The sequence below is a fragment of the Electrophorus electricus genome, chromosome 11 (assembly GCF_013358815.1).
Source record: "Electrophorus electricus isolate fEleEle1 chromosome 11, fEleEle1.pri, whole genome shotgun sequence".
Taxonomy (NCBI): Eukaryota; Metazoa; Chordata; class Actinopteri; order Gymnotiformes; family Gymnotidae; genus Electrophorus; species Electrophorus electricus.
The window spans coordinates 1,366,656-1,380,011 of NC_049545.1; the positions used below are offsets into that span (position 1 = coordinate 1,366,656).

At 40.7% G+C, this 13,356-nt stretch overlaps 2 protein-coding genes across 2 annotated transcripts; one reads left to right on the forward strand and one right to left on the reverse strand.

Annotated features, from left to right (window-relative positions):
- The first annotated feature begins 7,130 nt into the window (after window positions 1-7,130).
- zgc:56493 (uncharacterized protein LOC336637 homolog) lies at window positions 7,131-11,526 on the forward strand. The gene is made up of 5 exons (XM_027032705.2): window positions 7,131-7,276; window positions 9,898-10,002; window positions 10,374-10,436; window positions 10,915-10,980; window positions 11,178-11,526. The coding sequence occupies exons 1-5, from the start codon at window positions 7,253-7,255 to the stop codon at window positions 11,238-11,240; spliced, it is 321 nt and encodes a 106-aa protein (XP_026888506.1). The 5' UTR covers window positions 7,131-7,252; the 3' UTR covers window positions 11,241-11,526.
- Window positions 11,527-12,079: 553 nt separating this feature from the next.
- Window positions 12,080-13,356, reverse strand: LOC113591979 (GPI-linked NAD(P)(+)--arginine ADP-ribosyltransferase 1-like). The gene is given in 5 exon segments (XM_035531587.1): window positions 12,080-12,083; window positions 12,286-12,585; window positions 12,587-12,628; window positions 12,630-13,003; window positions 13,303-13,356. Coding segments are annotated over 5 exon segments (774 nt in total).

Sequence of the window (13,356 nt, forward strand, 5' to 3'; positions counted from 1 at the left end):
GAGACATTTCCATAGCCTGAGGTCTGTGTTGGATGTGGTGTTTGACTTGCTTTGGTAAAATACCTCTCATAAGTATTAATGTAAAATACCTCTCATAAGAATTAATGTAAAATACCTCTTACAAGTATTAATGTAAAATAGCTCATAAGTATTAATGTAAAATACTTCTCTTATAGGAATTAATGTAAAATACCTCTCATAAGTATTAATGAAAGATACCTCTCATAAGTATTAATGTAAAATACCTCTCTTATAAGTATTAATGTAAGATACCTCTCATAAGTATTAATGTAAAATACTTCTCTTATAAGAATTAATGTAAAATACCTCTTATAAGTATTAATGTAAAATACCTCTCATAAGTATTAATGTAAAATACCTCTCTTATAAGTATTAATAGTAGTAGGGAGAACATGAAGTTTAATAGATCTTTTGACTACACAGTTCTCAGGCTCATTCAGAGATGATAAAGTCTACACTGTGCATTTATATAATTCTAGCTCTTAAAGAATTGCTCTTGTTTAAGTTATGATTAAGCTACTAAATAAAGCCTTACAAAATGTTCCTAGAACCAAGTTTATTGTTACAACCACTAAGAATCATAAAAGTAAACTCTTCTCTGATTCAGTGAGATCAAAGTCATACCCAGAGCGAGTACTGTGTGTAACAGTACTGTGTGTAGTACACATAGTACTGCTCTCTCTCTCTCTCTCTCTCTCTCTCTCTCTCTCTCTCTCTCTCTCTCTCTCTCTCTCTCTCTCTCTCTCTCTCTCTCTCTCTCTCTCTCTCTCTCTCTCTCTCTCTCACCTCCTTCACCCAGGCCAGTAGCCTCTGGAGAGAGTCCTGGTGCTTGTGTTCCCATCGTGTAACCAGAAATCCTTCCATACTGTAGCAGTACTGTGTGTGGCAGTACTGTGTATAGTTATACTGTGTGTAGCAGTACTTTGTGTAGCTATACTGTGTGTAGATGTACTGTATGTAGCTGTACTGTGTGTAGCAGAAGTGTATGCAGCTATACTGTGTGTAGCAGTACTGTGTGTAGCTGTACTGTATGCAGCTATACTGTGTGTAGCTGTACTGTGTGTGGCAATCCTGTGTGGCAATACTGTATGTAGCTGTACTATGTGTAGCTGTACTGTGTGTAGCTGTACTGTATGCAGCTATACTGTGTGCAGCTGTACTGTGTGTGGCAATCCTGTGTAGCTATACTGTGTGTAGCAGTACTTTGTGTAGCTATACTGTGTGTAGTTGTACTGTATGTAGCTGTACTGTGTGTAGCTGTACTGTGTGTAGCTGTACTGTGCATGGCAGTCCTGTGTGGCAATACTGTATGTAGCTGTACTATGTGTAGCTGTACTGTGTGTGGCTGTACTGTGTGTAGCTGTACTGTGTGTGGCAGGACTGTATGCAGCTATACTGTGTGTAGCTGTACTGTGTGTGGCTGTACTGTGTGTAGCTGCACTGTGTGTGGCAGGGCTGTATGTCGCTATACTATGTGTACTATGTGGGTTCAATGTCAGTTGAAAGAATTAATGTTATTATTTACTGGAGCTTTCCAGTGGTTTTAAATTGGTCATGAAAAGCATGTCACTGCTAAAATGGAAAAATAATATCCTGATTTCCAGATCAGACGTCCAGTCTGGATTTTATCCATCCCACATCTGGAACCCAAATAAACTACATTAAAAAGTGCAGTTTAATTCTGGGAGAAAAAAAACCCTGCAACATTCTAGGCTCAATTTTATTTTGACTTTTGGACATTTTGAAAGAAGCAGCTCAGACATTTCAATAATATATAATAGATTTAACCTCTCCCCCCCCTTCTCTCTCCCTCTCCCTCTCTCTCGCGAGGTGACTTTGACCTCAGGGAAGAGGAGCTCCCAGAAGTCAAAGCTGGAGGTTTGTAATATAACACTACCCAGGTCTTAGTCCAGCAGGGATAGGAACAGTGATAAAACAGCTACACGATTTCCTACTATAACTCGAATTGTTTAGATGATGCCACACCACAACAGTCCAGATCAACCTATGCTAAGTAGATGTTTGTGTGAGAATAGTCTGATTTTTACCACAATGCGTCAGCATTTTCACACTGTTGACTCACTGCTGAAAATGTTTCATTACAGTCAGTGCAATTTAAAGCAGGAGATGCCAAGATTCAGCACTTAAATATAAAATCAGCCCCACTTGTTTAAGGACATTTTTTCAGCAAATTACAGCCACACAAATACTGCATGATGGAACAACAGACATTTGTAGACATTTAGACAAGGATTCCTGTGCATTATGTTAGTGTCGCAGACAAAAGCAAACTCCAGCACCCAGACCAAGACCAGACATTTTCTAATTTTGCTATTAATTGTAATAAAAAAGGCTATGCTATTATTTTATTATTATATTGTTGTTTTATTATTATTCTAAGAGTTTTTAGTGGTGAATATGCTGTACAGACTGGTGTTGGAAGGACATTATTATTACTTTCAACAAGCTGGCAAGAATATGCAGTGTTTTGCAAGAGCAAACATGCAGACCCAGACTTACAGGAATAAGGTCCAGACTCAGACCAAGGCCATGTTTGTGTGGTCTCCAGACCTTACAAAGACAAGGCCATGTTCTTGTAGTCTTGAAACCTCTTTGAAATCAAGCCCCTAAGACTCCAGCTCTGCCCAGTACGCACAAGGTTCAATAGAACAGAGCCACAACTCAGCCAACCCTGGCTTCTTACATTAATCTACTAAGTAAACAGGCACATGTTCTTTTGGAATTAGCAACCATAAACAAGGTATTCAGTCTCTTCTGTTCAGTCTGTTAAATTATCTGACATCTTGGTATAGCCCCAGATGATGGGAAGTATTTGATGGATCTGGTCTGTTGGGAGGGTTAGACTTCCTATTTACAGACTAGCGAGCCATCATATCTTTGCCCATTTAGTCCCCCTTTTTATGGATTTGAGAAAAGTCATTATCACAAAGGGGGGAAAATCAGTAAGCCGTGCCCCGCCTGATCATAGTTTTGCGATTGTTCAGTTCACTTTAAGATGTTGACAGACTTCTGTTTAAAACATGACCTTTCTCCTCCTTTCTCTTCAGTTATAATTGTGGTCTAAACATGCAGGCTCTCCTTGTGCTAATGCATGTGCATATGTATACATATATTTCAAGAGGATCCTATATTGCTCCCATGCCTGCAGTAAAAGCACTGTGCCTAAGATGACTGTTTAGTCTACAGTAAGCAGAAGGTGTTCAGTATTTTCTACATATTTTACTGTAATTGAATAACAAATTACATGTTTAACGTTGACTGCTCAGCAAGACAATGGTGAGTAACTATGTGTGGTCGTATTGACAACCAGAACAATGCAAACAGATTGAAAACACAATCCAGAGAATGATAGCCAATCAGCAGGCAAGGACCAACATCCACAACAGCAAGAGGTAAAAAAAAAAAAAAACACACCAAAAGGGGAAAAGTGCAAAGCTCTAAATAAACAGATTCCAGGGTCAAAACATGACAGATCAGATTCACGGGAGAAAAAACTGTAAATTACACAACTCTAAATACACTAAATTGCTGCTGGGCCACGTGAGAGACTAACTGGTAGAAACAAGGAATAACTGGAAACACGAGGGAGATAAACTAATATTTGGGCCAGGTCGTCCTCTGCTGGTAAGTGGAGGGGATTGCTGGGTGCCACACTAATGCGTATTAAAATTTTATTACATCAGTATTTATGTCATTTATTTAGGATGTATTAGCAATTAGTATTGAGATACATTTTTCTATATTTTGCTCAATTTTTGTATATTATACTGTACAGCAATTACCACAGACTAATTGAATGTAAGACCCAGCTACTACCAAAATGTAACATCTTTTCAACCTCACTTTGCTTGCCTGGTAGGGCTGCAGAGTGGCTGTGTGGGAACCGATGAGAAGGTCTCCTAACTCCAAGAGCTGGGCTTCAACCACGCCCTCAACAATAAGACCATTAGATTAGATGAGGGATTAGATGAGTCACTTAACGTGGCATATAGGCTCCCATTGGTAACTTTATCTCAGTCCCACGTATGTTAGGGTTTTCATAACAACATCTCAAAACAAGGAACAATTGTTTGGGAAGTTTCATTAGGATTATGTGTTGAGCGGGTAAACAAGACTGCCAGTGTTCTATGTAATTCCTCTTTCTACAGGTGGGGTGGCTTTGGCAGCGTTGTGCCAAATCGCTCTCTGTGGGAGTATTGCCACATACAACGACACTACCACACAAACAGGTAGCCATCTGCTGAATGCACCGCTTATGTCAGAGTGGCAGGAACGAAAAGTGACAATATAAAAATCCATTGAATTAGGGTTCCTTTCAGATTAAAAACACCACAATGTAATAATCCATATTCCTCTCAGATTCGATTCTGATCATTAACTGCGGATTTTGTTATAGGTGAGGTTCTTACAGTGCTAAAAATTAAGCTATTACATTTCAAAAGGTTAAGTTGTTACATGTTACCAACAAAGTAAATCTATCAAATCAATTTGAGTTCCTGATCTGATCTGATATGTGATTTGTTTCATGGCCGGATGCCAATTCTCATATGATGCGTATGGAAGGATTTCTGGTTACACGATGGGAACACAAGCACCAGGACTCTCTCCAGAGGCTACTGGCCTGGGTGAAGGAGGTGAGAGAGTGAGAGAGTGAGAGAGGGAGAGAGAGAGAGAGAAAGAAAGAAAGAGAGACAGAGAGAGAGAAGACAGGCAAGACCAAGCATCTGAATACCACACAATACAGACTTCAAAGAGCGCTGCCTAATTATAGTTATAGATCCTATTATAACCTCATCACCATTCTCTTACATTTTGCATCAGTGTTCAAAGAACTTAATTAACATGTTATTGAACAGGGCTTAATGAAATGCCACTAAACAGAATAAATGTAGCAGAATAGAATCAAAGAGACAAAGTAAAGGGAATAGCATGTGGCTCTAAATATGGAAATTACCCATAAATACGTGGGGAACTTGTCTAATTCATGATGAATATTGATGATTGTTGATATAGTATTGTAGACTATCTGTTCTGCAGCCTGTGGAATAAACAGCATGTAGACAGCAATAACAAGTTGATAATTATTATATAGATGTGAAATCATGTGTATGAATTCAGTGCCATGTGTATAATTATGTATAATTTTCCTCATTAATATGTAATTTGGTCTACCGTGCAGTCAATAATATATTTAACAGATGGCTTCTTTAAAGGACCTTTCCAGTAATTTACTAGTGAATTCTGTGGTCTAATATTGGCCAGGTTGTATATCATTAATGTAGACACTTCCAGTGGTCTAATGTCAGCCAGGTTGTATATCATTAACGTAGACACTCCTAGCATATAATCTGCAAATTTCTTTATTTACTTCCGCATACTTTTTGTCATGTACCTTCCTGATAGTCCAGAGCTCACTGGGAAAACCAGTAAATCCCCACCAGGAATTGCTATTCCGTACAATTGCTTCCCACATTGTGGTGTGCCTGTAATGTGTGCTTTTTTTTCCCAGGGAACACATCATTGTGCTGCATTTATGGCTAAGATAAAGGGTGCCAACACTGGCCAAGCTTTTAGAAAGACGTAACCAATTAACCACAGCCACACTTTCCTAACTCGACTGTTCAACTGCAGACCTGCAATCTGTTTGTTTCTCACAGAATAGCATTAATCAGATATTTCACCAGATAACAACTGGTCAAATGCATTTAATAAATAGTGACCTCAGATAGGTTACACTGGTGAAGTCAAACTGGGTGTGACTGAGACATGTGGTGTGGCTGCTGTCACAGAGTGGGGGCTCTTTGGTCTGGTGGTCAGAGCACACATTTACCAGCAAGGAGACTTGGGTTTTAAGACTGGATCTGGCTGCTGCTCTCAGCCTCCTTCAAACTAAGTCACAGTTATTTTCCCTTTAAGGTCTTATTTTTATATTCGCCTAGATTTTATAGTTCTTAAAGATGAAAACCATGAAATCCTGAATGTATATGTTTGATTTTGCAAATTCAAAGAAAACCTTGGTTTGGCAACAAAAGCACTCAGAGGCTGTAGTTCTTGTGGTGTGGTTGTGTGTGTTTGTTATATGTGTGTGTGTGTGTGTGTGTGTGTGTGTGTGTGTGTGTGTGTGTGTGTGTGTGTGTGTGTGTGTGTGTGTGTGTGTGTGTGTGTGTGTGTGCATGTGCACTTGGCCCCCTATTACACAGAATATTACCGGGATCTCACTGTGTGTAAGCGTACTTAGCATCTACTTGTCTAGATGTTTTCTGCTTCACACCTCATTTAGAATCACATTGGGTTTTGTCACCTGGGCAACCATGTTCATCTAATGTGAACCTGTGACAGTTTAAACAAGGGATGAAAAACAGGAATACACCCAGTCATCAGAGGCCCACACGTTTAATCAGGCCTGGGATAGTTCTGTAGCAGTCCTAATATGGACTCTTCTCATTCTGGCCTCCAGAGACACCTCTCTCCCTGATTTGAAAGCCAGTGCATGAGTACAAGCAAGAAAACTAAAATTACAACTAAAATTGATATCAACAATAAATCATTTAGGGTTGTTTTGTGGCTGAGAGTCTATTACAGTTAAGAGCAAAGAGAGAAAAAGTAAAATTACAGAATTACAAAAATTACAGGTGATCATCCTCATCAATTTTCGTTTATCATCAATAATTTTAAAATATGTGATAAACATGTACAAGTTAGTGAGTGTTGCGTTTAAGTGTTGCTCTGGAGTTCTGAATGTCCCCCAGAATGTATTGGGAGAAAGTCTAGCGTGGATTAAATCCATGGATTAGATCCAGCCATACGACGTTCATCTTGATGCTTAATGCATTTTGTTCATTATTCTCTCGACTGAATAAGACAAAGTCAACGCTTTAGGTTTTTATAAAATAAGGGAGACTCCTCCCAATTTAAGTGACTGTTCCAGCAGGTCCTCTGTAGTTGACGTAAAGTAAAACTGCGGTAAACTGTATTAAACTGTTTTGCAAAAATAGTTGACAGTTGCAACATATTGGCAGTTTCGTAGGAACAGCCAAAAACTGCATTAATTGCACTGCCGGCTCTTTAAAAGTAAGCACGCTCGGGGGCAGGGCTACGCGCGCACCCTTGCGAGCTGATTTGCTTCAGAGATCACAGCGGTGCAGGCCACGAGACGGAATAGTCGTGCTGGATAACGTGTTTTTCCTTTTACTCAGTAAAAACTCTCACAATGATCATCGTGGTTGAGGATCAGGTAAGGGGCGAGGTTGGCGCTGTAGGCTGGTATTCCATGGCTTGCTTTGCAGTAAGAGCCGTTAGGGGGATGCGGTTATTGTACTGGTGGGTTCAGGCAAGCTGGCATTTAAGATGGATAAAGCTCCAGAAACGACGTTATCCAGCGCACTAGACAGCAAACGTGACCACGCAAACGCTTAAACCACCCAGACAGCAGGCAGGCTGCGCTTGGGTTGATGGCCTTCCCCCAGATAGGGACTGTGTGCTCACTGCAGCTGGCTGTCATCGGGCCAGCGCGCCTCTGAAAAGCGTTCAAAAATTAGCAAAGTGAAAACGAGGACAAGAATACAGGAAAGCGCGCAGAGAAATACTTCTAATATTGCTTAGCGCTTGTTTAGCTGCCTTAGGTTATCTAGCAGGCTAGCGACATGGTAGCAGCAAAATAAAAGCCGGTAACCTAGCTTATTTTAGCTTAGCTAACGGGGTAGAGTAGGCCTGCAAACGAGAGAAGCGGAATATTTTCAGGCTACGATTGTGGAGGAAAAATGCTTGCGCGAAGTGTATGTTTGTTTTGTGGCGACCGCAAGAACACAAAACTGTTTTCGGTCGAAAATATGGCCAAAAGACTTTTATACACCTAGACAGGAGTCTGCGCGCGCGAGCTTCCGAGGCACGCCTAGCGCGAGGTCCGGTCTCCGCCGCGTGGGGTTGAAATGACTAGTTGTGGGTCTGTAACGGGGTAAATCTAACTAAACTACCCCAGCTAGGCGCACTAAAATAGTGAGGCATTCATTAGGACCACGTGGCTTTGCGCTAGCTAAGTGTATTTAAATGTGAGCCCTGTATGCAGATAAAATTATTACGTTGACTAACTGATTGTATGAATCTGCGCAGAGTACACGGACTATGACATTCTGCCGTTTTAAACTTTGTTCGTTTTACTAAAACATACCAAAATACTATGGAAATCTACACCATTTCGCTTTAAATGCTAACTGAAATCAAGATCAGAAGGATCTAAATGTAGTTGCACGAGTTAACTTTGATTACATATTTTTCTAATTATTCCTGTAACTATTTAACATGTCCACAAAAAACGTGAAATTCGAAGACCTTGGCTACCCGCACTTTTATTGTAGGCTACCATTTTCCACACTGAACTCTTGATGCATTTAAAGGTTGATGAATGAGTGTTGCACGCAGGTTGAAGGTGCATTACCTGAGTCTGAAGAAGCATCACTTCTTGCGGTTAAGTAGGTGAAGACAACACAGAAACGTTCCGACTTCCATTCCTTCACATAAACAAAAACACAAACATGCCCACTACGAAATTAATTTTTTTTGATGGTGAAATTATAAACCTATGAACACTTAGAATTTGTAACAACCATTTGGTGCTGTGAGAATATTCATTCACACTTGTTCTGTGTAATGGGCTCCTGTGACCTGTGTTAGGAAGTGGGCTTCGACTCATGTGACCTCCTCCTCTGAAGGTGGTTCACCAAACGTGTTACTTTACTTGACTGTCTAAGTGATGGATATTACAAAACAAACCGAAGAGGTAAACCTGTCGCTCAGAACACTGCAGTGCATCATGTGGCTCACATTTACATACCCGTCCGGGAGGAATGTCACAAATTCTGCGTGCCAACTTCGTCCCCTTCGCATGTAACGAGTCTCTCCGTTTTGGAAAAACACTAGCAGTGTTGGCTCTAGTTTTCAGTACGTTTCTTGTCGTGCCTGGCGATGCATGGAGCTTACTGGGTTCTGCAATATTTTTCTTTGCCAAAGAAAAGGAGATGAGGCGGAGTAAGGGGTGTTGAGGAGCGTCTGTTAAAGTGAATGACTAACAGGTCAGTGTCAATACAAACCAAGATCAGGTACCTAATAAATGTGCTGATGCCATTGCTAAAACAATATCATATTTTATGTTCTACAGTTTCTTTGAATTGGTTAAAGGGGAGTGGGTTAAACAAGGGTTTGTTTAGATGTTTATCAAGTTTCCATTAGGCTTCAGATTTGCTACCATTTTCCATTACTGCGGGGAGGGGGAAGACCTTTTTCTACTGTCGGGTCCTTTTCTCTTGACTTCTACTGTCCCAGTGTCTGACAGCTTCATGTCGTCCTGTGCAGTTGTGAGAAATGTATTGAATTTGGGAGACACATGGAGAACACCCAGATAGGGACTTGAACCCAAGACCTTAGAGACAAACATGCTAACCGCCAAGCCAAGATCAGGACTCCAGTTCTCAGTGTGTAGTGAGTTCTGGTGTTCAGTACTCAGTGTGTAGTTCTCTCCACGCGTCTATAGATGCAGAATTCTGTTTGCCTTTAGCTCAGTGCTGCTTGGCTGTGTTGTTGAAAATGTAGATGTACCTTCTCAGCCATATTGCCTTTCCTTTTCCATGTTAACATAGCTGGATAATTTGCTGCCTGGTTTCACAGTGTCGTGTAATGCCCGTGTCATGAATTTCACCTACTAACCTAAATGCAGTTTTTCCATCTCTGAATAATCTGTTCTACACTTACATGTAGAAATGACTCACTGAGATTGCCCACGCTGAGACGCACTATAGCTACGCTTCCTTTGACTGGGTGCTTGATGTTCCTGATTTCCGCCTCCTCTAAATTCTCCTCTAGGAAGCCTTTGACAAAACTTTGGCAGAAGCAGGAGACAAACTTGTTGTGGTTGACTTCACAGCCACATGGTGCGGACCCTGTCAGAGTATTGCTCCCTTTTACAAGGTGAGTAAATTCTTTTAGATTTAATATTGCAACAATAATCTATTACATTTTAGACAATCATGCATGATGCACAACACAAATGTAAAGAAACAGTACATAAAGAAGTCTAGTAAAAAAAAATTTAAAAATTAACCTTGGCTGTGGTTAATATCTCTGAACCTTTTTGTCTACCTACACAAACATTAGCTGCTGTTTTTTGATGATAATGACCTTCATGGAGAGGCATTTGCATTCTGCATTTTTCCTGTTTGTTCTTGGTTTGCACCACACTCCTGTTTTGACACAGCTTGCAACATGCTGAAAGTTTAGAGTGAGGTGGATTTTTCTGACATGTTTAATGACCATTTGATCATTTGTCTGTCTGCCTCTAGAGTCTGTCTGAAAAAGAAGGCAACTCCGTAGTGTTCCTTAAGGTAGACGTGGATGACGCACAGGTGTGTGTGTGTGAGTGAGAGAGAGAGAGATAATCAAATTAAATGTCATATTACACCTGATGTTTTCACTGAGGTCTGAACAAGACAATTATAAGTGGAAATGGTGCAGTCATTTCTGATAAACACCTAAATTAAACCAACTAATTAAATCTGATGGGATCATTTGCCAGCATCAGACCACATTAAGTCTCTCTGATCGTAGCCACTAAGGGGCAGTAATGTAACTGAGTTGATTCGCAGTTGTGTTTGTGGACATCACTTGTCTGTCGGTCTGCATAGCGTTTTTCTGTGGTCTGTTAGACTTATCCGTGTTTTTAGATGTGACGCTTTATCCAACACTCCTATTTAACCTGGAAAAAAGCATGTTCTTTTCAGATGGGGTTCTTTAGGTGAGCAGTATCTGAAATGTTGAGCACTGGGTTTGAAAGTTCTCAGCATCTCATAGGTGGATGTCTTTCTCTTTACCTTTTTCTTGTAGGATGTGGCCCAGTCTTGTGAGATCAAATGTATGCCAACATTCCACTTTTACAAGAATGGAAAGAAGGTAGGTTGATGGGTGAGGGGATTCATTCCATTTAATTATTCCATGTAAAGTTTCCAAGTAAGGAACCTTCAGGAAGACCACTGAAACAGCTGCTGTTTAGAGAGCTTGTTTGTTTTACGCAGGCCAGTTTTCCCCTTGATGTCTTCTTCACAGTAAGACCTTTTGTGATTTGTTGCTTGTTTTCTTCTGTCCTGCAGATTGATGAATTCTCTGGGTCCAATCAGGCGAAACTGGAGGAGTTGGTGAATAGCCATAAGTGAAGGGACTCGAGTGCACACGAAGCTTAGCCTAAACACACCAGCTCTCAGTATCCCTCAGGCATGGTTTGGTCACTTAATGAGCTTCGGTCCAGTTAGTAGTGAGGTGTCGTATAGTAATGGCAGGCTTGCCTTCCTCATGTCACTGAATTGCCATAAGTAAAGGTCAGTCTGTACTGTTTGTCATTTTGTTCTTCTTAAACCATGTAGCCTCACTTTTTATGCTCAGAAAGCTCACCTGTGTCACCTGATTCAGGTCTAATAAATGAATACAGTTCTACACAACACACCACCTCTGGCTCATCATCTTATTCAACAATGTTGAAGTATTTCTTCCTTCAGGTGGAGAGTTTGGTAGGAGCAGGTGCTTCCCCAGACTGTGTAATAAGGTACCAGAGCTTGACGGAGGCTTGGACAAACGTAAGACCACAGCAGTAGCAAGAAAGTTTATTCCTTCAAACTGAATGCAGTGTTGACAGAAGTAAAACGTGCCACCTGGCTCCCCGCCCCCCTTTTTAAATAAAAAATAAAATATAATTTTTTAAATTATTTTTTTTAAACAGGAAATTTGGTAATTCTCACATTCTACCGGCTACTGTTGAAATGTACCATGGGGGGGGGGAACCCAAGTCTATTCTGTTACCAGGTAATAAAAAAGGATATGTTGACCAACATCCACTTCATCAGAAGAAGGAAGTGTCACTGCTTGCCTGTGTGAGCATAGTTCAGGAGGAAACTGTCATTTATTGTTTTAAAAACACTGGACAAACCTGCTTATTGCAGCCTTAAACAGATGCTGGTTTTCTAGCTCCAGCCAAAGTAAACGGTACAAAAGAAACCAGTTAACTATCAAAAACATTAAAAATATAAGAATAACAGGAAATGTAGAGATTTTTCAGTCTTGTCAAAGTGTGGCAATATGCATATTTCAGCATTATTATTTAAACTCTATGAATTCTCTCCTGCCGTTTCTTAAGAACACAGCGGACAATCAGAAAAAACAAGACCAATTACAACAAGGACAGTAACGACAACCCCTAATGCTGACCTTGATGCCCTTGTGCACTGCAGGTAGCTCTTCTTTCCAGCACTTTTGAGTTTATATACTACACTGCACTCCAGATTCTTCTAATTTTCCCTTTGAATGGCAGCAACTGTGAACGTCTCGGGGGGGGGGGGGGGGGGGGAAATTAACACTTCCTTTCCGCTTTCAAAAGCTGAGAGCTTGGACACATCAGTTCCGTAACAGGTGTAAATCTGAAAACAGGACTCCTTACCAAATGAGATCTGATTCATGTCCAGAGAGCTGGATGTGAAGGAGCCAAATCGAATTGTTTGATCAAGAACCTTTTACAAATTTGAGGTGAGTTCTACAATATGAGGTCACACAGTCTGGTTGATTGTCGTTTCAGCTGTTTAATGGCATCAGTCAAAAAGAAATGCAGTGTGTGAAACTGAAAGTCACCTGATTCATAAGCTGCTCTTCCAGTACGGGTCGCGCTGTCGAGCTGGGTATACATTGGTTTTGGATCGTTTTCTTTTTCCACCGTATACATGTATATGGCAGCTGACAATTGTATGTCAATCCCTGGTTTCGCGTTGGTGACAGCCTCGTCCCACGCATCTGAGAAACCATTTGTAGCATTCAGTTCCTGCAGATAGTAGTGCGACATCACCAAGGCCTGCATTTCCTTCTCACAGGCTTCATAGGAAGCAGCCATGGACTGGGTAGCCATATTGAGGGGCAGGATGCTGCCCTGCAATGGCTAAGCATGACAATCACAAACACAAATGATTAGTCAGACAAATGAATATGAGGAGGATGAACACAGACAAATTAATACAGTCAGACAAATGCTATTGAGTGTTATTATAAAATGACCACAAGTAAGCTATTACACATTGAATGCAATTGGTTAAATGTAACCATCTGTAACTTATTTTCTCTGATTTAGAGTATATACGAACTGAAGCCTCTTGACCTTACATTTGTAAACGTCCTGCCACTACAAACACAAGGCCGGTGCGAGAGGAGAGCTTGTCATTGTAAATATATGGAACCTACCTTCCACACTGTCAGCAGTAAAAGCACCCTGGACACGCGCACACACACTGCCAT